Consider the following 26,720-nt stretch of genomic DNA (forward strand, 5'->3'; position numbering starts at 1 on the left):
ATAAATGCATGTTATTTACAGAGTAAGTGTACAAAGATTATCCTATTACTGTATTTGTCATAAGTACTTTTTGTCAGTGGTATAAGATCTTATTAGACATATGTGTCAACACTGTAAAACAGATCACCAGTAACTATTTATGGCTCAGTGCAGCTTTAGTTGAATATGGTTAACATCCTTGATAGATGACTCCCAGATGAATCTTACCATTAAGGCTTTCTGACATCTTGCATTCCCTTTAATATCACTTTGTCCTTTGAAAACCTTTATAACATAGCCCAGCCGGTGTGGCTCAGTGGTTGATTGCCAACCCATGCACCAAGATATTGCCAGTTCATTTCCCGGTCAGGGCATATGCCCAGGTTGTGGGCCTGATCCCCATTAGGGGGGTATGTAGGAGGCGGCCAATTGATGTTCTTTCTCATTGATGTTTCTATCTCTCTCTCCCTCTCCCTCAAAAAAAAAATTTAAATAAAAAAGAAAACCTTTACATCATAAATTTGAAAGAAAGCAAAATCTTTCCATTAAAAAGTCAAAATATTCTTTGTGTAAATGATATACTTCACAATTTAAACAATAAACAATTAGTGTATTATTTTGGGGGATCATGTTAATTTTGGCCTATAATTTTGAGGCAGTTATGTTAAGAGTTTTTCCTTTGAAATACAATTGATAATCTTTCCTAATTCCTAAAATAGTGACATTATTCCCTTGGCAACACTCATCTATTATAAATTTTGGCTGGTGTGGCAGAAAAATAAATATCATTGGTCTATGTTGCACATCAGGAGCCAAGATGAACCCTGACAACCTCAGTTTCTTCATCCTCAAACATCATATGCTGTACCTACAATAACAGCAGCTACCATTTTCTGAAGGCAAGGCTCTATTGCATCTAATGTACATTTAATATGCACTAATGTAACAGTACTTGCTCAGAAAACAATAAATAAATATGAACAAAAATGTAAGTTGTGTTATAGTGCATATGATTTTACCTACCATTCCATGCAACAAATCTCAGACAGTCTCAGATACAGAGTTGTATGCCCAAAACTATACATATTGTTCTTTACGGGTAACTTAAGGGATTTTTTTCAAGGACAATTCTGACTCTGATTTTTGTCTTATATGCTAACTTTAGAACCACTAAGGTGGGACTTCATTTGGTCCTCATAAAGACTCTGCAAGGTAGGTTAAACTATTAACCCCATTTATTTATTTATTTATTTATTTATTTATTTATTTATTTATTTATTTTATTTTTCTTTATTGATTTTAGAGTGAGAGGAAGTGACAGGGAGAGAAAGATAAAAACATCGATGCAAGAGAACATTGACTGGTGACCTCCTACATGCCCCCCACTGGGGATTGGGCCCACAACCTGGGCATGTGTCCTGACCAGGAATCAAACTGGCGACCTTTTGGTGCATGGGTCAACATTCAACCACTGAGCCACACCAGCTGAACTATTAACCCCATTTTATAGAATAATTAATATGCATAGAGATTGTGCAACTAGTATGGCAGATATATTATTCCAATTTAGGTCTTTTTTAAAAAAAATTGTCATTATTGTCCGGCTGGTGTAGCTCAAAATCATTCCCAGCCAATTCAGTTGCCAATATTTAAAAGTCAGGAGATTTCACATAACAATCTGCATTACTAGTGTTTTTTGAAATAGAAGCCTTTTCTGGCAACATTGGGTCTACACCCTCACTTAGTCACAACTGGCAGCCCCTGATGATAGAATTTATAGTTTGGAACTTATCAGAGGCCTCATTTGGCCAGTTTCACTAATTTTGGTCACCTGCCTGATCCCACTGCCACATTTAAATGTATGACTTTCTATATTATACCTCAATGTATATCTAGCCTAGAACCCAGGTGTCCACTTTAATGCCTAGCACCGTAGGCAACCTCCAATCAATTCCCACTAAAGATGTACTATGAAGTTTTTACTATAGCAAAAACTTTCCTGAAACTACCTAACAAATGTATTATTTTTTATTCCTGAAGTCAAACTCTGGAAACTATTTAACAGTAAAATGAAGAGTTAGAATAGTCAGTTTTCAAGTTCTGAAATTCTGTGAAACCCTAGAAAGCAGTATTTATGAATAAACCCCAAGATTTCAATAATAATTAAAGGCCCAAGAAACCTCCTGGATTTCTTACATACAAGTAGCAAGGAAATATAAAAATCATCGTATCCCAAATTGTACAAATGAGAAATTGAGGTTGTGATTTGGTAGTCTTAGCAAGGTAACCTTGCACCACTACTGTACATTCCTGGTGAGAGGTTTAAGATTCTGATATACAAAGCTATTAAGCCAGAATTTCACAAAAACTTCAGATGATACAGGTGAAAGATGATGCTGTGGGACAATTTAAAAGGCTGTCATTTAGGATAGCTAAATAATGTAGACTTTCATTAGAAACATTTTCAAGAAATGACACATATCTCAATTGCCAAAAGACTATTCCTTGTCAATTCTTTGGATAAATAATAAAAATGAAGGACTAAATTGTTTAAAATATCACTCATTTGTGCCTACTGAGCATTAAATTCAGACTCACACACTCAGTGCTAAAGTTCACTGCATCTTTACCTAAAAAGAACTTTTATAGCTTTAATGGCACTGTAGACAACCACAAACTACAGTTTTCACTATCTTCAAATACACTTCATCACACATTACTTCATTACCATTCAAAGAGGGTTATATCCATTTCAATCCAGGGTGTAAAACTACTCATAAAGCAACCCATCAGAGAATAATAATACATATCTGACATAATTCATTAAAGACTAAAATATATCACCTATAATAACTATGCTTTAGAAGTCAAACTATACAAACTTTTTATTTATTTATTTATTTATTTATTTATTTATTTATTTATTTATTTGGTATGTGCCCCTAGCAGGAACCAAACCCAGGACTCTCTGGTCCGCAGGCTGACACTCCACCTCTGAGCCAAACTGGCCAGGACTATACAAACTTTTTTTTTTTTATACCTGCCCTTAGCGGGAACCAAACCCAGGACTCTCTGGTCCACAGGCCGACACTCCAACCTCTGAGCCAAACCGGCCAGAGCTATATCAACTTTTTAAATTAAGTATATAATACTGTGCAAGAAGCAAAGAATTAAATCCACTTAACATCAGTAATCATTAGCAGTACTGAACACTCACTATGTTATAGTGCTATACACTATGTTAAGCATTCATTTACTTATTTCATGAAAGCTAACAATAATCCTGTAAGATAAGGAAACTGAAGCTTAGAAAGGTGATTTGTCCAAAGTTTACATCTAGTAAGTGGCAGAGCTGGGACTGTAACTCCAGAACCTAAAGCCAATTTAACCACTATGCTATGGTGCAGCCTATTTTCTTTAGAACAAACACTGAAGACATATTATTAAATTATCCAGAGAGAGAAACTGTCCTTTTCGGTCTAGATTTGGCAGGGAATAAAAATATACTAAAGGCCAGTGTAGAAAATACTTTTTCTTCAGACAAATGTAAGGCTTAGAATTTTAAAAAATTCATTATTTCTTCCTGGCTGGTTTGGCTCAACGGTTAGAACATCGGCCCGTGGACCAAATAGACGCAGGTTCGATTCTGGTCAAGAGCATCAGTTGCGGTTTGGTTCCTGGCCCTGGTCAGGGGTCGTGTAGGAGGCAGACAATCAATGTGTCCTTCTCACATGGATGTTTCTCTCCTTTCTTTTTTTCTTTTTTATCCTCACCCAAGGACATTTTTCCATTTTTTATTCAGATAGAGTGGGAGGGAGAGAGGGAGACAGAGAGAGAGAGAGAGAGAGAGAGAGAGAGAGAAACATCGATGTGAAAGGGACACATCAAGTGGCTGCCACCAGCACAACTAACCAGGGCCGGGGACAAACTACAACCGAAGTATACACCCTTAGCAGGAACCGAACCTGGGTCTCTCTGAACCGCAGGCCAACGCTCTAACTGCTGAGCCAAACTGGGCAGGGTTCTTGTTTCTCTTTCTCTCTCTCTCTCTCTCTCTCTCTCTCTCTCTCTCTGAACATAAATGGAAAAATATCCTCAGGTAAGGATTTAAAAAAAAAAATTTTATTATTTCAACATCACTGTCATATTGCTTGCTGATCTCAAAGACATTCTGCTCTCAACTTCAAAACGGTATTTTGGAAAGTAAGTAATAAATCAAGTAAACTAGGCAAAAGCAAAATGAGAAAAAAGAGAATTTGCTAATTTTAGGGAGTGGTTAAGAAATAACTCTCTGGCCCTGGCTGGTTTGGCTCAGCGGTTAGAGTGTTGACTTGTGGTCCAAAGAGACCCGGGTTCGGTTCCTGCTAAGGCTGCCGTTTGTCCCGGGCCCTGGTTGGGGTCGTGTACGTGGCAACCACTCAATGTGTCCCTTTACATCGATGTTTCTCTCTCTCTCTCTCTCCCTCCCTCCCACTCTATCTGAACAAAATATGGAAAAAATATCCTTGGGTGAGGATAAAAAAAAAATAAAGAAATAACTCTCTCGCCCTGGCCGGTTTGGCTCAGCGGTTGGAGCGTCGGCCTGCGGTACAGAGAGACGCGGGTTCGGTTCCCGCTAAGGGCACGTACTTCGGTTGCAGTTTGTCCCCGGCCCTGGTTGGTCGTGCGGGTGGCAGCCACTCGATGTGTCCCTTCACATCGATGTTTCTCTCTCTCTCTCTTCCTCTCTCTCCCTCCCGCTCTATCTGAACAAAAAATGGAAAAATGTCCTTGGGTGAGGATTAAAAAAAAAAAGAAAGAAAGAAAGAAAGAACTCTCTGTGCCCTGGCCAGTTTGGCTCAGCGGTTAGAGCATTAGCCCATGGACCAGAGAGACCCAGGTTCAGTTCCCATTAAGGGCATATACCTCAGTTGTGGTTTGTCCCTAGCCCCGGTTGGGGTAGTGTGGGTGGCAGCCAGTCAATGTGTCTCTCTCACATCGAAGTTTCTCTCTCTCTCCTCCTCCCTCTCTATCTGAAGATAAATTGTCCTCTGGTAAGGAAAAGAAAAAAGAAAAATAACTATCTGAGGCCTTGGGGCCCTGGTTGGGTAGCTCAGTTGGTTAGAGCATCATTCGCATACATCAAGAATACAAGTTTAGTCCTGGGTCAGGGGCACAGACAAGAATCAACAAATGAATGTATAAATAAGTGGAACAACAAATTGAAGTTTCTCTCTCTCTCTGTCTCTCTCCCTAAAATCAATTGTAAAAAAACCCAGAACTATCTGATAAGGCATTTTCTCAACTATTGACCCATACATTTCAAACATATTTCTGTGCATTCAAATTTTTCCAAAGACTACTGCCCATTTCAATAATTTTTTGCCTTCATTTTTTAATTTAGGACCATATATGATCTAATTCTACACTAGAAGGTGTCACTTTGGAGTCCACACAACTATTACAGTTTTTTTCTAATTAAAGAATCACTATTATGGCCCTCGCCGGTTTGGCTGAGCGGTTGGAGCGTCCGCCTGCGGTCCGGAGAGACCTGGGTTCGGTTCCCGCTAAGGGCATGTACCTCGGTTGCAGTTTGTCCCCGGCCCTGGTTGGTCATACAGGTGGCAGCCACTTGATGTGTCTCTTTCACATCGATATTTCCCTCTCTCTCTCTTCCTCTCTCCCCCTTGTACTCTATCTGTACAAAAAATGGAAAAATGTCCTCGGGTGAGGATAAAAAAAAAAAAAGAATCACTATTATGGTTATTTCAGAATGAAGAAAGAAGAAAACACAGAACCTCAATCATCCAGTTTTCTAAATCATATGTCCTGATAAGGCAACTTGTTTTAAAAAGAGTAGACTGTACTAGCAGTTTAAATGATATAAAGTCTTGTGCAGGGTAGGGATTTAATAAATATTTGCAAATGAATGCAATCCAATAAATCAGGGGAGAAAATCTATGAAAAAAAAGCAAGTATAAGCCTGTTAAAACACAGTCTTCCTCTAAATTCCTTTAGTCACTTGAAAGGACAGATGGAAACAAACCAAAACTACTTTGGTGAGCAACATCTCTATTTCTAACTTTCGGCAGACTGGCATTCTGAGCAATCTCATGCAACAGAGAAGTCCAAATCATCCCTGTGCCTGTAAAACTTTTTATTTTGCACCACAACCTATAGTCTTCTATAAGACAATTTCAAGAACATAAGAAGACTCTTCATCATTGGTTTGTTTAATAAAATTCTCTTAACTTTTTAAATCTTATAGATTAAAATCCTCTAAAATTGTGCTTAAGTGGAAATTTCCTAAGACTATTTTCTTTCTACTAAAAGCCCTGTGTTTAATTATCAAGATGCCATATACTGCAAGAATGTTTTGTAGGCAAGTGGAGGAATTCCTGGGTTTTTCAGCCACACCTTGCCTAACCAGACTTCCTTTACAGTCTACAGTTCCTTTGAAGTTTAATTGAAAACCACATAATCAACATAAAAATGCTCAGAATTGAGAAAGTTGCAGCTAGTATAAGACAGATCTAGAAGATGAATCAAAGTATTGTACTCATAGAATGTTTAGTTTAATTTTTTTCAGAATTCGCTTTAGGAAGAAATAAGTTGTCTCTATTTTATGACAGTGTTCAATAGTAAAAACTGTAATCAAACTGCAACCAAAGTCTGAACCAAAGACCTCTTGTTATATGCGAGTTCATTCAGTTGCTTTGGAAATGCATCTTCTCAAAGCTGCATTCAATTTCAACTGCCAACTGTTTGGTATAGCTGGATTACAAAATCATTCTTTTCACCTATTGTTTCCTTGTACAAAGCTATATTTAAATCCATGAATATATTCAGTGTACTCAGATTCTCTATATTTAAAATATATCTATCAATTTCTTTTCTATTTTGCCACATAATTTATAGCCTTGATCATTAAAAATGCCAAAATATTCAGTCTGATTTGACTATACAAACTAAGGTAACCACTTGTAATGATTTGTCCTACCATATAACAAAACATCCAATAGATTAATATGCTGCTAAGCATGGCCTAGTAAATTGATAATCTCTCAAGGGAAGGAGATTTTTAAAGATTACAGTTGCATCAATCATTCTATATGGTGCACCAGGGTCGTTACAAAATCATATACAACAAAATAGTGATTAACAACTAGAGCAGAAAGTCTCTAATTTTTTAAAAAAGAAGCTATTATTGAGTAAAAAATGTATTAAAGAAAAAAGAGAAAAAGAACCCCTGAAATAGGTTATTCATTTGAATTATATTGTCATAAAGTACCTTCCCCACCAAATTTGCATTATAATGAAAAAATGCTTAATAAACGAATAGCAACCCTAAATCACCATCATTATAAAAATAGCTAATACTTCATGAGTGCATGCTTATTTAGTGCCAGGTATGGTGCTAAGGCATTCCCTAATTTAATGCTTACTTCTGTAAAAGAGTACTATTTATTACCTCTATTTTACAAATGGGCAAACTGAAGCATACAGTAATTGAGTTGTCTGAGTCTAGTAAATTGTAAAGCCAATTTCAAATTCAGTCAGAGAGTTTCCAAACCACCACTTTGCTAGACTGCTTCATCCTGCTACAGGTATTTTTGAAGGCCTAAGAAGAAAGAAATAAAAATACTTTTAGGGCACCCTGGCCAGTGTGGCTCAGTTAGTTCAGCACTGTTCCATGCACCAAATGTTGCTGGTTCGATTCCTTGTCAGGGTACATGCATGGGTTTCAGGCTGGATCCCCAGTGGGGGGCATGTAGAAGGCAGTCAACCAATGTTTCTCTCTCTCCCCTTCTCCTTCATCTCTCTCTAAAATCAGTAAAAACATATTTAAAAAATACTTTTAGGCCTTTCCCACCCTCACGTGGACTATATTAGAATAACGGCAGATACTATTTTTATTCTAACCCACAATTGCTTTCTCAAACTCTAAAGAATCAATGAGCTTTCTTAATAGACTAAGATAATATGTTATGAGAAGCTAACATATGGTTTTATTTATTTATTTTTAAATTTTTTTCCTTTATTGATTTTAGAGAGAGAGGAAGTGAGAGGGAGAGAGAGATAGAAACATCGATGAGAGAGAACATTGATTGGCCGCCTCCTACATACCCCTCACTGGGGATCGGGCTGACAACCTGGGCATGTGTCCTTACTGGGAATGGAACCAGCGACCTCTTGGTTAACGGGTTGACGCTCAACCACTGTGTCACACCGGCCAGACCGTATGATTCATTTTTATTCTTGCCTGAAACATGCTAAATATTATAATTCTGAAGAAAAGGCTCTCCCAAATTGTTATTTCTATGAAAGTGTTTGAAGCAACAAGTAGAGAATCATTGCTCCAATAAGCAAGCTGCATAGAGATGTCTTCCCTTAAACTTCTATAAACATAATTTCATACATTGCCCTATCTGTCTGAGTCAGTAAAAAAGAGGCTGTGTGTATGTTTTTCTTTAAGCAGGGAAAGGTATGGAGGTGGGAGAGGTAAGGGGCAAGGTTATACCTACAAACACACTTTCCAAAGAAAGAAGCTTCAGTATCTGGCTACCACACCGTAAACAACACTGTCTTACAATAATCATGCTATAGATATAACTGGCTTCTGATTGCAAATGAAAATGCAAGAAATCAATATTTAGAAGTAAATAATATATCTTTCATTTTCTTAGCTATAAAGATCTTTTGCTTCTCCATCTTTCCCGATAAGTCCAGTCCACATTCCCTGTCCATTATTCCCTGTTGCACTTACCATATTAGGTTTTTTGATTATACATGCTTAGTTTATAGCTGCCTTCCTCCACTAGACCTGTCAATTCTAAGGCATGGATAATGCCTTATACAATTCCACAGTGCTTGAGAAAGCTCTCAACAAGCTTCTGCTGAACTGAGTTTATCAAGTACCAAGGCATAAGCAGCAAAATGACTCAAATTGCAGTAATTTCAAACTAAAGCAGTGCAAACATGAAGCAAAATGGTAAAAAAAAAAAAAAAAAAGGAAGCAACTCAAATAGCACCTAGACATAGGGACTAATTCTAACATCTGGAAGGTAATTTAGTCTTTGAATATGACAACCAAAGTTTAAAGCCCAGCTCTGACACTCCTAGCTGGGGGAGTCTAGACCCCTCTCTGAAAATCAGTTTCTTCATCTGTAAAATGAGAATAATAATAGTACTCCTTCAAATAGTTGTAATGCCTGTTTAAGGCTGAACCCAGTGTTTACAACAGAGCAAACACGTGAAACATGGTAGTTTTTAGGACAGTTATATATGCCCATAATCAGAAATTTTAACAAATTCACTTTAACGGAAAGCCAAGAGAACACATATACTGTACTGTATCAAAGATACAAAAAATGCCTAAATGTTACAATTCAGAGGAAATTATTTTTACTTCTCCAGTCTCCTTTTCTGCACTTTACATGTCATCTTCACTGTACTGTTTGTGGTTCCCAGCACACATCATCTAGCCCTGTACCTTAAGTTCGTGTTTAAGAATGCTTCCCTCCCTCCTGCTACTCACCCCTAACCCTCTGCTTGAAGACCAATATCACTCAATCTTTAAGGTTCAACCAAGAAATCCTTGTTGACCTTTCTATTCCTCAAGGCTTATATAATTTGTGATTACTATAATGTATTCTAACTACTTATTTAATACTAACTATTTATTTAAGACTAACTGGCTGCTTGACCCCAATCCCGGCATGAATGAGTAAATAAATAGATATCTTCAGAATCAAGTATAGCACAGTAAACAAAAAGGTACTAAATTATTATTATTTTAAACCAAATCACACAGCTTTATAAAATCTAGGCTGGAACACAGTACACTACTTCTCCCCAGTTATTTCTAAACATATCCTCTCCTACTCAGTAAGTGAAATATTTCCCGTCTCTCAGAAAATCTATGGAACCATGGGACCTTTCACTACATTTCAGAGCCAAGATCACCTCACCAGACATTCTCTTAACAAACAAGAAAATAAGGGGCACTGTGAATAGCAGCTGTGCTGCTCAGCTGGGCAAGAAAATGCAAGGCAGTTTGTTAAAGTATCTGAAAAGGACTCAGTGCTGAAAACCAAAGTAAGAGAACGGATGAGATTACCTGCACAAAATAGCACTCATTAAAGATTTGCTGATGAACAAGATTCTTCAGGTCTCTCCCACATGCACTTGGTCTCTGGCAAATTTCAAATTAGGTTAAGAGTTTCATCAATAATCATATTGTTTTGTTTTGTCTTTTTTGGGAAATACTTTCCCTACTACAGCTAGGTTTTTTGAATGAATGAACAAATAAATGAAAAACATGGATATGTGAAGGCCTACAATGGGCCACGCATTGTGCAGCCAACATGACAGCAGGCATTTAAAGGAAAAACAGTAAAGTTCTAAGCTGCTGGACCCAGGAATAATATTTAATGTTGCAAAATAGGGAGGCAGTATAGGCTCTGCACAGTGCCATTTTTCAGACTAGGCCATAATTTAGAATCTGCTCCCTTTCATTTAAAGCCAGATAAAAAGGATGAGAGACCCGAAGATACCGTTTGAGTATCAATGGTCTGCTCTTCCTCTAGACTTCCCAGGCACTTGAGTCAAATTTTAAATTCTAATTTAGGCCTGGGCTATGGCCAGTGTGGCTCAGTTGGTAGGAGCGTTGTCCCGTACACTGAAAGGTTGCTGGTTCAATTCCTGGTCTGGGCACATGCCCAGGTTATGGGTTTGATCTCCAGTCAGGGCACATAGAAGAATCAACCAATGAATGCATAAATAAGTGGAAGAACAAATCGATGTTTTTATCTCTCTCAAATCAATCAATCAACAAAAATTTTAAAAAAAATCTAGCCCTGGCTGGTGTGGCATAGTGGTTAGAATGTAGACACACACATGGCAGGGTCTTAGGTTTAATTCCCGATCAAAGACCTATCCCTGGATTGCAGGTTGAACCCTGGCCATGTGTGAGAGGCAACCAATCAGTGTGTCTCTCTCACATTGATGTTTCTCTCTTTCTCTCTCTCTCTCTCTCTCTCTCTCTCTTCTCCCTGCTCCACTCTCTTCCACTCTTAAAAAAAACAGGAAAAATTATCCTTGGGTGAGGATCAACAACAAAATCTAATCTACTTTATGTTTCTTATCTGTCCATGTAATTTAATGAATACTAAGTAATACCTGCTAAACTAACTAAACTCCTATGGGAATAGTAATGGAACTTCAATAGAACACACTCTTATACCCCAATTTAGTATTTCCCAGAGGTAGAATTACATACCATTAGAAAAAGGAGTGACTATTTCATAAAATGAACTGGGACAAGTTGTTAACTATTTGGAACTAAATTAATTTAATATTTACCTCATACCATGTAGTAAAATTAATTTCAGATGATTAAAGCTAAATATAAAAATAAACTATGACAACTTCAGAAAATATAGGTGAATATTTCTCTACTCCATTGACGAAAAATTGAACTAAGTAGAAAAACAATGTGAAAATCAAACACAAAGACTTTGGAGTGATGGCATTAAATTTTTTTAAATATCTGTACATCAAAATAAATATGACAAAAACAAACAAAAAATGGCAAATGAAAAATGAAGGCAAAATTTGCAACATAACAGAAGAAGGTTAATATTCTTAGTATATCAAGAATATTTACAAATCAATATGGCAAAAATAACTATCCATGGATAAAACTAGGCTAACCATATCAATGACTTACAAAACAGGAAATATAAAACACATATAATACATATTTAGAAAAATGTTTAACCTCTGATAAAAAACAGACAAACCAAAAAAACCCATGTAATTAAATTAGCAATAAAATAGCCTGACCAGTGTGTCTCAGTAGTTGAGCATCGACCCATACAATAAGGTTGCTAGTTCCGGCCAACAAGAGGGGTGTGGAGCCAGGGTTCCAGACAGACCTGTGCAACCCGGTGGCCCACAAGAGCGGTGCAGAGCCGGGGCTCAAGAGAAACCAGTCTCAGGGAGCCCATACCTCTCGTTAAGTGGCCCAAGGCCTGGCACTAGACGCAGCTAGCCTTGGTTCACAACTTGGCTTTTCCTGGACACCTCCAAGCCCAGCACAAGAAGCAGCCATCTGCAGTTCACTTTGTAGCTTATGCCGGGTGGCCCTGGATAGAGCACAGGCAGAGGCTGACCTTGACAGAGCCAGCAAACCTAGTGGACAGCTTCAGACCACATCAAAACACTACCACCCAACCACCTCCACAAGTGACACACTTAATGAGTGGACTCAGTGGGTACCAGAGCACTGCTGAAGTAAGTCTTGTTCTGTGTGGTGGGACCCTACACAGCTGATCCTCCAAGGTAGTGGCTAGTGGGCACAGCCAGTCCTTGCAGCTGACTAGCCTGAGTAAACCCCTCCCATTGATGTGCCAACAGCAATCAAGACTCAATTACAAGAGAAGGGTGTACAGTCCATACTAGGGATGTACCGTGAGGGCCCAGCTGGGGTGATCAGGGACAGTATGTCACTGGATCCTACAGGACACCTACAACAGTAGGCCACCCTACGAAGCCTAGGAGGCATAGCAACTCTGCCTAATACATAGAAACAATCACAGGGAAGCAGCCAAAATAAGGAGACAAAGAAACATGTCCCAAATAAAAGAAAAGAACAAAACTTCAGGAAAAGAACTAAACAAAATGGAGATAAGCAATCTAACAGATGCAGAGTTCAGAACACAGGTTATAAGGTTGCTCAGGGAACTTGGTGAAACATGCAAGGGACTTAGAGAGACCTTCAAGGAACTTAAGAAGACCTCTGAGGAACTTAGTGAGAACATCAACAACATGAAAAAGGGCCAGTCAGAAATTAAAAATGTACTAATTGAAATAAAGAATAATTTACAGGGAATCAATAGTAGAGTAGGTAAAGCCAAGAAGCAAACCATCGATTTGGAATATAAGGAAGCAAAAAACACCCAACTAGAACAGAAAAAAGAATCCAAAAAAATGAGGAAAGTGTAAGGAGCCTCTGGGACAACTTCAAGCATGCCAACATTCGCATCTTGGGGGTGCCAGAAGGAGAAGAGAGAGAACAAGAAATCAAAAACCTCTTTGAAACAATAATGGCAGAAAACTTCCCTAACCTGGTGAAGGAAACAGACATACAAGTCCAAGAAGCACAGAGAGTCCCAAACAAGATGAACCCCAAGAGGCCCACACCAAGACACATCATCATCAAAATGCAAAAGGTTCAAGACAAAGAGAGAATCTAAAAGCAGCAGGAGAAAAGCAGATAATTACCCACAGAGGAGTTCCCATAAGACTGTCAGCTGATTTCTCAAAAGAAACTTTGCAGGACAGAAGGGAGTGGCAAGAAATATTCAGAATGATGAAAAGCAAGAACCTACAACCAAGATTACTCTATCCTGCAAAGCTGTCATTTAGAATTGATGGCCATATAAAGACTTTCCCAGACAAGAAAAAGCTAAAGGAGTTCATCACCACCAAACCGTTACTATATGAAATGTTGAAGGGTCTTTTTGAAGAAAAAGATAAAATATATGAACAAACAAAATGGCAATGAATACATATCTATCGACAATTGAATCTACAAACAAAATGAACATGCAGAACAGAAACAATCTTATAGATACAGAGAACTTTTTGTTGCTTACCAGATGGGTGGGGGTTGGGGGCATGGGTGAACAAAATGAAGGAATTAAGAAGTACAAATTGGTTGTTACTGATGAACCTCAAAGGGAAAGGGGGAGGGAGGGTGGGATGAGATAAACCAAAGAACTTCTATGCATATATGCACAACCAATGGACACCAACAATAGTGTGGGGAAGGCAGGAGGGGGCGGGAATGGGGAGGAGGGGGTCAATGGGGAAAAAAGGGAGAAACATCTGTAATACATTCAATAATAAAGATGAGTTTAAAAAAAACAAAAGGTCGCTGGTTCATTTCCCAGTCAGAACAAATGCCCAGGTTGTGGGCCCGATCCCCAGTGGGGGGCATGCAAGAGGCGATCAATGGATGTTCTCTCTCATTGATGTTTCTATCTCTCTCCCTCTTGCTTCCTGTTTCTCTAAAAATCAATAAAGAAAAAAATTTTTTTTAGTAGCAATAAAATACTAGTGGTTAAGAGAAAGAGTTCTAGACTTAGATACCAGACCTATAATCTTGGACGATTCATTTTACTTCTCTGAGCCTCATTTTCTTTGTAAAACAGAGATAATAATAATACCTATATCACAGGAGTGATGTTAAAATTAAATAACATAATGCATGTAAGGTGCTCAGCACAATGTCGCATACACAGTAAGTGTTAAATAAGCAATGGCTCTTATGATAAAGTGGATGATGATGATGATGATGATACTCAGGGCTGATGAGGGTACAGTGAAAGACATTTTTATACATAGCTTGTCAAGAAAGATTGATTCAACTTTTCTGGAGGACACTTTAGCAATATGTTTTAAAGGGGCCCTGGCCAGACACCTCAGCTGATTAGAGCATCCTCCCTGTACACCAAGGTTGCAGATTTGATCCCCGGTCAGAGTATATACAAGCATCAACTAATGAATGCTTAAATAAGTGAATGCTTAAATAAGTGGAACAACAAATCAATGGTTCTCTCTCTCTCTCTCATCAATTTTAAAAAGTCTTAAAGGTGGTCATATTTTTGGGCTTCTGGAAACAGAACAGTGCTTAAAAACAATGGAAGAACTCAAAATGGAAAAGATTGCTAAGTAGGACCATATCAATCCATCCACTGATTCATGCATCCAATACTTTTTATACTAGTGATACATACATATGCACAAATAGACCCAGTCTGTGGCTTAAAGGTTAGTTGGGGAGATAAGCAGTCAAACAACCAAGTACAATAAAGAGGTAAGAGCCACCATGGGTAAGTAAGGGTGCCATGGTATGCATAGAAGGAACATCTATCACCATAGTCTGGGAGTGGAGTCAGGAAAGTTTCCCAGAAGAAGTGACATTTAAGCTGGGACCTTAACTAGTAGGAATTAGTCAGGTAAAGAAATGAAGAAAAAGGCCCTAGCCGGTTTGGCTCAGTAGTAGAGCATCGGCCTGCAGACCAATGAGTCTCGAGTTTGATTTGGGCCAAGGCACGAACCTCAGTTGCAATTCATCCCAAGCCCTGATTGGGGTCATGACGGAGGCAACAAGTCAATGTGTCCTTCTCACTTCGATGTTTCTCTCTCTCTCCCTCCCACTCTATCTGAAGATAAATGGAAAAGTATCCTTGTGTGAGGATTAAAAAAAAAAAGAAACGAAGAAAAAGTGTTCCAGGTAAAGGAAACAGCATGTACAAAGCCTAGAGATAAAAGGGAGCATGAAATGTCAGCTTGAGTAAGCAGTGTGCAAGGCAAGGACTTGAGAAAAGGCTGAAGAGATAAGTAAGGTTGGCTCATTAAAAGTCTTACTAGTAAAACTCTGTAGTATAAAGTTTATTCTAAGGGTAATACAAACCATTAAAAAGTAAATAGTATTAGTAAATACAGTAAAGGACTACTATTCATAATATATCAAGAGAGTATGTAGACTGAAAAGAATAAACAACTCATAAAATGGAAATACAGGGTTGTAGTGAAGGTTGCAGTCTGTAAACTTTAAGTTTACTAAAAATCACTGAATTATATACATTAAAACAGTTTTATTTTAGGGTTTGTAGATTATACTCAATAAAACTACCTTTAAAAAAAGTTAAGAGATGGTGAAGGCCTAGGTGGCAGGAGCAGGGTGGAGGAGGTCAAGGGGGGAAAATGGGGGGGAGGGGCATCTGTAATACTTTCAACAATAAAGATAAATTTTTTAAAAGTTAATAGAAGTGCCTAATAAACATCTGAAAAATATTCAACCTAATAATAAAATACATATCAAACGAACCATCTTTATTCTCAAAAATTACTATTGATTAAAAATGATGTGAGAATGTCCAGTGTTAATAAGGCTAGGAGAAATGAGCATTTTTATATTATGCTGGTTAGAAATGTCAATTGGAACAACCTTTCTATAAAGTATAAATATGTAACAGAAGTCTTTAAAATTGCTTATACTCTGTGATCCAGTAATTTTATTTCTTGAAATCTTAATAAATGTTCCAAAATTCACCCGGCTGGAGTGACTCAGTTGATCGAGCCTTGTCCTGTGCACTGAAAGGTTGCTGGTTCTTTTCCCAGTCAGGGCACATACCTGAGTTGAAAGTTTAATCCCCAGTCAGGAAGCCTATGAAAGGCAACCGATAGATGTTTCTCTCTCACATGGATCTCTTTCTCTCTCTCTCTCTCTCTCTCTCTCTCTCTCTCTCTCTCTCTCCCTTCCTCTCCCTAAGCATGTCCTCAGGTAGGGATTAAAAAAATGTTCCAAAATGCAGTTGAATATTTATGCCCAGTGATGCTCATGCAATGGAATTTGCAATAGCAGAAGAAGAAAAAAAGTTGGAAAACATCTGGATGTTCATCAATAATGGAATGGTTAGACTGAGTTATAATATAACTACTCAATGTAGCCATTTGAGTGATATGGCAATACATCTATGATATATATCAAACTTAAAAATGTAAAATTATATATACATCAGCATTTCAACTATGTAAAATATATACACAACTGTATGACACACATCTTTTATTCTCTTTACTGTGCTTTTCTGTACTTTCCAAATTTCCTACAATGGCCATATATTATTTTTACAGTTTAAGAAAGAGTCTAAAGCTGTCTTCAAAAAATTAAAAAGCATTACTTTTAAGCATTTATACTTTATATAAATCAATTTCTTATTTGCTAGGATTTTATTTTCTCTGCTTAGGGAGAGAAATGTGGTCATATCTGAATATATATAATTCTTTTTTTTTTAATCCTCACCTGAGAATATTTTTACATTTATCTTCAGACAGAATGGGAGGGGGAGAGAGAGAACGAGCAAGCCATAAACATTGATGTGAGAGAGACACATTGATTGGTTGCTACCTGCATGACCCCAACTGGGGCCAGGGCCGAACTGCAACCAAAGTACGTGCCCTTGGCCAAAATTGAACCCAGGACTCTTTGGTCACAGGCCAACGCTCTAACTGCTGAGCCAAGCCAGCTAGGGCTGAATATATGTAACTCAACAATATTTTATTTATCCAGCATCAGGAAATAAGATATAAATAAAAATGATTTTCCCAATTAATTAAAATGTGCATCTCAAACACCGAAATTTTGGTGAAACTTGGATGAACATCTATCTAAAAATATACTTTACTCAATCTTGACTGCTTAAATCAAGACAAAACAAAATTAAGCCTTCTGATATTCAGTCATCATTATGACCATATAATAGTAGCTCTGAGGGAGCACTGAATCTTAGATCTTAGGTGGGTATCTGTCCTTACATTAAGTAGTCTGTAACTGCTATATTTTTTCCTTAGGCCAGCTATTTATAGGTTCTCTTCTTCCTTGCTTGCTGTAAAAACCATCGCCTATCATTTCCCAGAACTATAAGGAGCCTGTCTTTATCAGCACCTGCCACTTTTCATTTCTACTTTGTTGTTGGTAATAATCTTCTAAGAGTAAGGAAACTAAATGCCCAAGTTTATAAGACTTCTGTGTAAACTAAGATATAATAGGTTTTAAATAAGGGTATCACCTAAAAATTATTTGCACAACTTGGATAATTCTGTTCTAGGTAGTCAAGGTTACAATATAAATGAACTCCAAAGAGAGTGTGAGTTCTTGATTCTATCTCAAGTCTTGGTTCCTTTACTACACTGGCAGTCAGGTTCTTAGGATCAGAAGCTCCTTATATTTCTCTTATCACACCATGGAAAGAGATGTGACCAAGAGCCAAGGTACTTAGTTCTAGTTCACATTCTTACACCAACCAGTTTTATAACCTTCAACAAGTCTTTTAACCTCTGTAACCTGTCCTGCATAACTTATGAGGCTGCTCTAAAAAGCTTTGGATCATGATTTTTAAAAAATTTCTGAGAAATATAAAGCACTACAGAAAACTAAAGGATTTTTGTAGTAGTTCACTGTATCTATATGACCCTTGATTAATATAGGTATCTATTCTAAAAATTCATACCAAAAAGAATACAGTGAAAGAGATAATTCTTATTTATTTTTTTTTTAACATCAATGCAAGAGAGACACATCAATTAGCTGCCTCCTACACGATCCCAACCAGGACTGGGATTGAACTGCAACTGAGGTACGTGACCTTGACCGAAATCAAACCTGAGACCCTTTGGTCCATGGGCTGATGTTCTAACTGCTGAGCCAAACCAGCCAGGGCAAAAGAGATAAATCTTAAATTGCCAATTAATTAGGAAACATGTATTATCTAAAAATAACAATATATTCCTAGAGCTGGCATCTCTGACTTTCCCTTCTCTATACCCAATCAGTCACTAGGTCCTGTGTGTCTCCTCCACAAACCCTCACTTCTGCCCCTTTCTTTCCATTATCACTCCACATTCCCATTTCAGGCCTTTATTTTCTCATACCTGGGCTACTGTAATAGCCTCTAACTGGGTCCACACATGGCCTCTCCCTCTCTCAAATTCTTCTGGCCCATAGCTGCTAGATTAATTTTCTTAAAACACCACTGTGATCACATCTGCTCAAAAACCTCTGAGGACTTTGCACTACCTTCTCTATAAAGTTCACAATCCTAAACCCAGCATCCCAGTGCAGCCCTAGCTGCCTCTTCACCTTTATCTCCTATTACTCTTTCCAAACAAATCCTTCCTCAAATTGGTCTATTTAAGTCCTTCAGATATGCCTTGTATTTTTCTGCCTCTAAGTCTTGGTGTATATTGCTTCTCCCCACCTAGAATACTCTCTACTTCCCAGCTTCCATCTCAACCTATAGAAATTCAGCCTATCCTTCAAGGTCTAGTTCAAGAGCCACCAACTTTGTATACTTCTCTTTGATTACCACAGAGGAAAAAGATGTCAGATTCTAAAGTTAGATGAATCTGGGTTTTAATTACAGCTTCAAGAGCTGAGCATCATTGGGCACATTTCTTTTCTTTTTTTTTTTCTAGGATTGATTGATTGATTGATTGATTGATTGGTACATGCCCCTAGCGGGAACCAAACCCGAGACTCTCTGGTCCGCAGGCTGACGCTCCAACCGTTGAGCCAAACCAGCCAGGGCTGGGCACATTTCTTAATAGCTCTTTGCCTCAGTTTCTTCGGTCTGTAAGAGGGGGATAGTAGCAATTTCCCTTGGGCATAGTGTGAGGAGTAAATGAGTCAATCCATGTAAAGCAGTTAGTATGATGCCTGGCATAGAGAAAGACTTAAGAGATTTAGAGACTGATATTTTTGCCATTAGTGAATTTATCTTAATCTTAATCTGAATTCAGACAATACTTATGGCCATTACAAACTGACTGTTCATGTACATACTGTATCATTCCCCTCACTCTCCTTTTCTATCCTCTCCCATCATGTTTTTTCTTCCTTCCATCCCCTCTTCTTCCCTCCCAAATTACATGATCCTGACAGAGTATATCTCTTATACATGTTAGTATCTATGATAGTCATTCATACCCGGTAGATGATCAATAGATTTGTTTAATCCCTAATGAAAGAATACTGAAAAACTGGCAGTATTAAAATGTTAACATTTCACCTGGCCAGCGTGGCTCAGTGGTTGAGTGTCGACCCATGCACCAAGAGGTCGCCGGTTTGATTCCCAGTCAGGGCACATGACCAGGTTGTGGGCCCGATCCCCAGTGGGAGGGCATGCAGGAAGCGGCCAATCGATGTTCTCTCTCATCAATGTTTCTCTCTCTCTCTCAAATCAATAAAGAAAAATAAATTAAAATGTTAACATTTCTATAGTGAAAAAGTATAATAGAATGCTTAATATGATTATTTAAAAAATCTAAATTTTCAGCCTCATAAAATTAAGTTTCTCCTTTTATGGTTCTCTAAATTCTTTTTGCTTGTTTTTGTTGTTGTTGTTGTTGTTGTTTTTAAACAAACAATCCAACCTATTCATGCAGCAAAAGATATAACAGCAAATATATGCAAGTCAGACAGCATCCTGGAACACAAAGACCAGTAGAAAACTCAGCTGAACACGGCTCTGGATGAAATAAAACAGTAAGACAATTTAAAGGGAAAGGTAACTGGCTCATCAGTCAAATAAATAATGTGAATTGTTTCACACACACACACACACACACACACACCAGTTCCAGGATTCCTTTGCACCCTTGGCCACATATAAACAACCAAAATAACCGGGCTAACCGACCAAATAGATGTAGAAATATCAGTCATTTAGCTCAACAACTGAGCTTACCACATGACTAATTTAATTACTTATGTTAAAAGTGACTATTAAGCCCTGACCAGTTTGACTCAGCATTAGAGTATCAGCCTACAGATGGAAAGGTCTCGGCTTTGATTCCTGGTCAAGGGTATATCCTGGGTTGCAGGTTCAATCCCTAGCCCTGGTCAGGATTATGTGGGAGGCAACCAATCAATGTGTCTCTCTCACATACATGTTTTTCTTTCTCTCCCTCCCTCCCTTCTACTCTTTCCAAAAAAAAAAAAAAAAAAAAATCAATGAAAAAAATATCCTCAGGTGAGGATTAACAGTAACAACAAAAAGTAACTATTAACCTACCTAAAAACTCTCAAATAACCACATCTGGCTAATTAAGTATATCAAGTAGATATAGTCATAATGTATACTAATCATTCACCTCAGAAAAATTAGTATGATAACTTGATGTACATATATTATTATAGCATAAATGTTTTCAACAATGCCCAGGAAAAATTATATCACTATATTACTGGTTTCTAGTTTATTTGCATGACTCTACTAACTTTCAATTGCGTCCCAAACAAAATCAATACTGGCAACCACTATCTTTAGTTTACTAGTGGAGTGAATTAAGATAGTGTGATGGTATGTTAACAACTTTCCAAAAACTATCATAAAGCACCACATATAAGAATAAAGTATTGTATATTAAATTTCTATCCCTATGATACTTGTCTTCAAAGGACCTTAAACTGTTTTCCAGCTTTGAAGGGTAATTAGTCTCAAATCACAGAATCTTAAGAGTTCAAAAAAGCCTTAGAAGTCTCCCCACTACAGGAATACTTTCTATCACCTCCTAGGCAAAAGGCCTCCAAGCCGTTGCTTGAATACTTTCAGCAATGGGCACTCACTATTTTGCAAATCAGTTCACTCCATTGTTACAAAATTATTCCTTATAATCAATCACTGGAAATCTGCCTCCCTGAACTTCTACCCAAGGATCCTAGTTCTGCTCTCTGGAATAATACAAGGTAAATTAACCTCTGAAATATAATCACTTCTAAAATTAGGATATAGTTTTCAATTTGGTCACACAAAATGCAAAAGAAAGCTCAGAATAAAAGAAAGAAAGAAATCACCACTGTACACAAGAAAATTTTGAAATTTGGCAAACTATGTTGAAATTACAAGCCAGTTAACATATAAATATGAAGAGTAATCTGATTTTTTTACAGAAGGTGACACAGTTGTTTGTAGGATTTCTTTTTGCCACTTGAAACTACTAAATCCACCAACACAGTTTTAAAAATTACTGTTCTGTAGGAAGTTCAAGATGGTTTTTCCAATTGCCCACAGTCTCATTCAATTTCCCTCTAAAACGTTTGGATTTTTTTTGTAAAGATCCCATTTCGCCCCACCGGTGCAATATTTTACTTTGAAAAAAATATATTTTCAAAAATAAAGCCTAAAAGAATAGTGTGTACAGGAGTGGGAGTGAGGTGAGGAAAAAAGGCAAAGAAGGGCCCAGCAGGAAAAGGCTAGTTACTGGGTATTTTCCTGCTGGAAGCATGCTTCACTGGCATAGGCATCTGAACTAACGAGCCATACAAACACGACCCAAGAACACGAACGATCATGAGCAATGAATGTAAGGCATACGTGTCTGTAAAATGTAAATGATTTGGCACTGGTCTTCATGCAGCACCAGATGCTTTGGGATCTCGCAGAGGAAAGGTAAGAGGTCCAAGAAGCAGAGATCACAGCCACCCTTTGGGGGAGGGGAGGAGGGAAGAGACCAAGTAGTAACTACCGTTCAGCAGTCCAATAAAGCCCGAACAGTCCAGGGCACAAGACAGCAAGTGACTGGGGAAAGGCACACAGAGAAAGCCTGAAGAAGGGTGTGCGGTGTGCGAACACTGAACGGGTCCATGAAATGGGTGTGGGTAAGGGGACGTGGGAGTGTGTAAGGGGCAACGCAGGAGTCCCATGGTCCTCTCCCTGCAGCAGAGCAACAGAGGGAAAAGGAAGGGGGAGGGTGAAAAGCCAGAATGACTCATTCCTGGAAGGAAGTGCTCAAGCCAGAGGAAAGCGTGCCACAGAGGGGTTCGGGCGAGGACTGTGAGAGCTAGGTGCCCAGAGTGATGGAGGCAAAAATCAACGCCCTGTAGTTCCTGCAGCTCGTCTTTAAGATGAGGGTGTGGGGGTTCGCGGCAGCCGAGTGCCAAGGCCTGGGAAACGGCGCGGCGCGTGCGCAGTGGCGCTCGGCGGGACCCGCTGAGGCAAAGCGGAGCCGCAGTGACAGAAGCGAGCTGAGCAGCCGCCGGGAAAGACTCACCGAGGCGCAGGGGCTGGAGGTGGTGCTGGGGGTAGGCGATCGCTGGACCGTGACCAAAGCCATCTAGGCGCTGCTGGGTTGTTCCGGGCAGGGCATTCTTGTCCTGAGTATGGGGGACGGGAGGGTGACGGAGCCGGAATGGGGAAAGGAGTGTGGGGTGGGGATGAGGGGAACAGGGAGGACGAGAAGGAGGCCGCGGGAACGGCCGCTGGCTCCGCACCCACCACCGGACTCTCGCAGACTAACGCACCGAACGGGAGGCTGGCGGGCGGACTGACGGGCGGTTCGGCAGCTGCGGGGCACAATGAGCGTTCCCAGTGCGCAGGCGCCACCTGTCAGCAACCGCCTCTCCCCTCGCCGCGCGCCGCTGCCTCGCGGTAACCCTTGAGTTGCCGGAAGCCGGCCCCGAGTGTTCGCCTCCGGCCGCCGCCCCCTCCCCGGTTTCCTGCTTCAAGCTGGAATCGCGCCGTTTGCGCGCCGCGGGCTGTGGAGTGGGGTGGGGTGAAGGGCCGCGGGGCTGGGGCCGCTGGAGTCCCAACTCCTCGTAGATAACCATTTCGTGAGGTGGGGCGCACAGCTGAGCCAACCGTAGTGAAAAGACACGGAGGCGAAAACGACGCAAACACGTTTTCTGGTGGGAAACGGCCTCGCGGGGATTCAAACGCTCTTTCTGAGGGAGGGTGGGACTTAGTAAGCTGGAAACCCTGCTGGCGCGGTCAGGACGCGAGTTGATCCCCCTTTGACCCGGGCCCTCGGGCTTTTCCCCAGCTTCCCCCCACTTCGGCCTCAGAGCCCACGTTTTACGACGAGACTTTTTTTGAAAGAGAGATTTTTCATGTTTATACCGTGGGACGCTTCAGGATCCCCTCATGTTTCCTCTGTTATCCTGGCCCCTGTCTAAGGACTCATTCATTATTCCTGAGGTGAGAGGCTGAGCGAGCCTGGGAGGCCGGGCAGGCTGGGCTCAGTTAATGAGGGTCCAACCTGCCATTTACCTCCCACTGGCTTCCTGCTGGGAAGAAATTCTCTTCGACAGGAGTTGCTTCTTGAGGTGTCTTCACCTTGTCTCTAGATTTCATTATTCCATAGACAGGTGTGAAATGTAGATTCAGTATTGTAAAGGAATCCGTTTTTAAAAGATAAACCAAACCGTCAGCAGACCATTAAGCCAAGAAGATGATGGGGAAGGAAAAAAAAAAAAAAAATCAAGATTAAAATGGGGGAAAAACCGCACTATGCAAATACCACAGGTTATTTACACGGAGAAAGAGACTTCACAAAGCTATTTCTCAATCTGAATGGATGCTCTGGGAAACACCACCATACACAACCAAAGCTGCAGAAAACACATTCACGAGTTTGCAGTTACTAAAGCCCACCTCCTCCTGTTTGTCACTCAAACTCTAGGATCCCATTGCTTCTTTTAAACTGACAGGGCCGGGGAGCTCTTTCTGGCTTCTGTATGGTTAAGTGCCACTGGAGCCCTCTGTGCTGAGCCTTTGTTCTCTCCCAGGGGCCCTGAGGTTGAAATAATTAGCGGGGAGGTTCCATCAAGAATCAGACACTGAGGGTCCCTGTACTGTACTGTCCTATGTAGAAATGTATTACGGAGAAGCCAGCTGGTAGGCTTTTGCCCCCTGGTGGTAGTCAAGAATGCCGAGACAAAATTAAAGATGTGTGGTTCACAGATTAAACCATCTTGACTGTGTTTTTCCCCAGAGCTACCTGGTAAACAGGAAAAGAGTAGATAAAGTTCAGAAGTAAGGACTTTGAACCAATGCTTAGAAGACCAAACAGGCAGCTGAATACATAGCCATGAAATACACGTAGCTGAAAGCTGAATGAACTCAAATGAAACACATGGGATTTGTAACCAAAGTATCATTCTAGAAAAAGTGATACGCAAATCAATAGGTCTTAGAAATGTACTCATGTGTTGACTTTCTTACTGACTCAGGGACAGCAATACTACTTATCTACTTTTGTGTAGCAATATAATCTTAAGAAATTCTTCTGGAAGATGAGAGACAATTCCATTCATTTTACAGTGGGAAAGAGCACTACTATAGGAGTCAAGGGACTTGGCTTCTAGTTTCAGCTGTAAAACCTCAAGCAAATGGCTTAAACTTTTTGAGTCTTAGTTTTTTCATTTCTACAATGAAGCTCTAACTCACAGGATTCTTGTAATCAAATGAGATAATGTACGGTAAAGTGCAGTATGAACTGCAAAGCCTTGTATGTAATTAAGATTATTAGTCTCTAAATTGGTTTCCCTTCTAAAACAAGATGATTATTAGACTCTAAAGTTGTTCCAAGTTATGTTAGCTTTTGCCGAGTGTACTCTATGTATAGAAAATAGCATCAAGCAAAAAAGGAACAACAAAACTATAAAATGATTCATGCATTTTTTTTAATAGAAGTAGGTAAGTGGATCTACTGTAGATAAGCATAGAATATCTTTATTCAGCATATCTGAGGTGGTAAAATCCTGGTCAAAATTGGGATTATAAGGTTATCAAATTCACAGTAAGTTTGTATCAGGAAGTTAATTTATTAATTTACTGGGGAACTATCTCTTCCTGGTATATGAGTTTTTAAGGAAACTAAGATTTAGAAATTATTGGTGCATATTCTTTAATTTATTCACACTTATTGAGAAAATATTAAATGTGTATTATATGCTAGAGACACTGTTTTAAGAGCAAAGAGTCTATCTAAACCTCTCATAACAGGCTCATGGCCTGTTAGCAGGGATAACCACATCAAATAATGACAGCATGGTTTAGTGGTACTGTGGCTTTGGTCACCACTGGTAGGCCTCAAGGGAGATACATATATAGAAGAAGTCTAGATATGTGTACAAAGTGTTTTAGAAACACAGGAGAAGGTTTAGGCAAATGTAGGCTTTATGACATTGGCTTTCAAGCTTTGGCTGCAGATCCCAATATAGCTGTTTTGTGAATTGAGCTGGATCACATGTGAGCATTTGAAATCTATGCTCTCTGCCCCATTAATACATTCTTTCCCTGGGCTCCACCCTGGGTCCTACTTGGTCTTCGAGTGACCTGAGGGAGGAGGTCTCTGCTTCAAATAGAAAAATCTTAGCTTTTTCCGCCATCTTGGACCCTGCGGAGGCCTGCTGGGAACAGGACTTCTATAAGGACAAATATGTCTGGAAGGCTGTGGTCCAAGGCCATTTTTGCCGGTTATAAGCAGGGTCTCCGGAACCGGAGGGAACACACAGCTCTTCTTAAAATTGAAGGTGTATATGCTCGCGATGAAACTGATTTCTATCTGGACAAGAGATTTGCTTATGTGTACAAAGCAAAGAACAACACAGTGACTCCTGATGGCAAACCAAACAAAACCAGAATAATCTGGGGAAAGGTAACTCGTGCTCATGGAACTACTGGCATGGTTCGTGCTAAATTCTGAAGCTAAGGCCCATTGGACACAGAATCCGTGTAATGCTGTACCCCTCAAGGATTTAAGTTTATTGAAAAGTAAATAAAATGGATTTGTTCTCTTGAAAAAAAAAGAAAGAAAGAAAAATCCTAGAATCCTCTTACTATGCTGGTTGAATTCAAGAAGAGAGAGACCAAGAACAGAATTCACACAAGAGTGAGCCAAAGAGATAAAAGTCCTCTTAGTTCCACTTACAGCACGTTTATTCTTCCTACCTATGATAATGGAGACCTATATGTGCTGTTGGAGTTCAATTAACCCTTATAATTTCTATCACTACTTCTTTCGAGAGTTGGGGGTGGTGAAATTATAGGGGAACTTCTGAAATTCCTGAAATAAACTGGTTTTTAAGCTTTGAGAACCTGATGAAAACTATTAACCATCTCTCCAGAAAGATACACTTGCATATTTCATACATTCACTAAAATCCATCTAGGGGCCCCAGGTTAAGAATCCCGATGTAAAGTTTAAAGCAGTACTTCTCAACCTTTTTTTGATATCATGACATCCATAGAAATGGTGATATTTGTATAGCACACTGGGATAAATTAATGGGGATTTGAAGGCAGCTGTATGGGCTTGGTGAAAAAAGTTTTCTTTATATAATATAATTGTAATGAGAAAAATAAGATAAACATATTAAGGATGATAATAAATATTGAATTTACATA

The 26,720-nt window shown here is 39.3% G+C and overlaps 1 protein-coding gene across 1 annotated transcript in view; it reads right to left on the reverse strand.

Annotated features, from left to right (window-relative positions):
• Positions 1-22,754, reverse strand: part of SSH2 (slingshot protein phosphatase 2) — a 298,822-nt gene extending 276,068 nt beyond the window's left edge. Inside the window, exon 1 of the mRNA XM_036269087.1 lies at positions 22,585-22,754. Coding sequence (XP_036124980.1) covers positions 22,585-22,647 — 63 coding nt within the window. The 5' untranslated portion in view covers positions 22,648-22,754. The remainder of the gene's footprint in view (positions 1-22,584) is intronic.
• Between the last annotated feature and the right edge of the window lie 3,966 nt (positions 22,755-26,720).

The sequence above is a fragment of the Molossus molossus genome, unplaced genomic scaffold (genome assembly GCF_014108415.1).
Source record: "Molossus molossus isolate mMolMol1 unplaced genomic scaffold, mMolMol1.p scaffold_m16_p_19, whole genome shotgun sequence".
Lineage (NCBI taxonomy): Eukaryota > Metazoa > Chordata > Mammalia > Chiroptera > Molossidae > Molossus > Molossus molossus.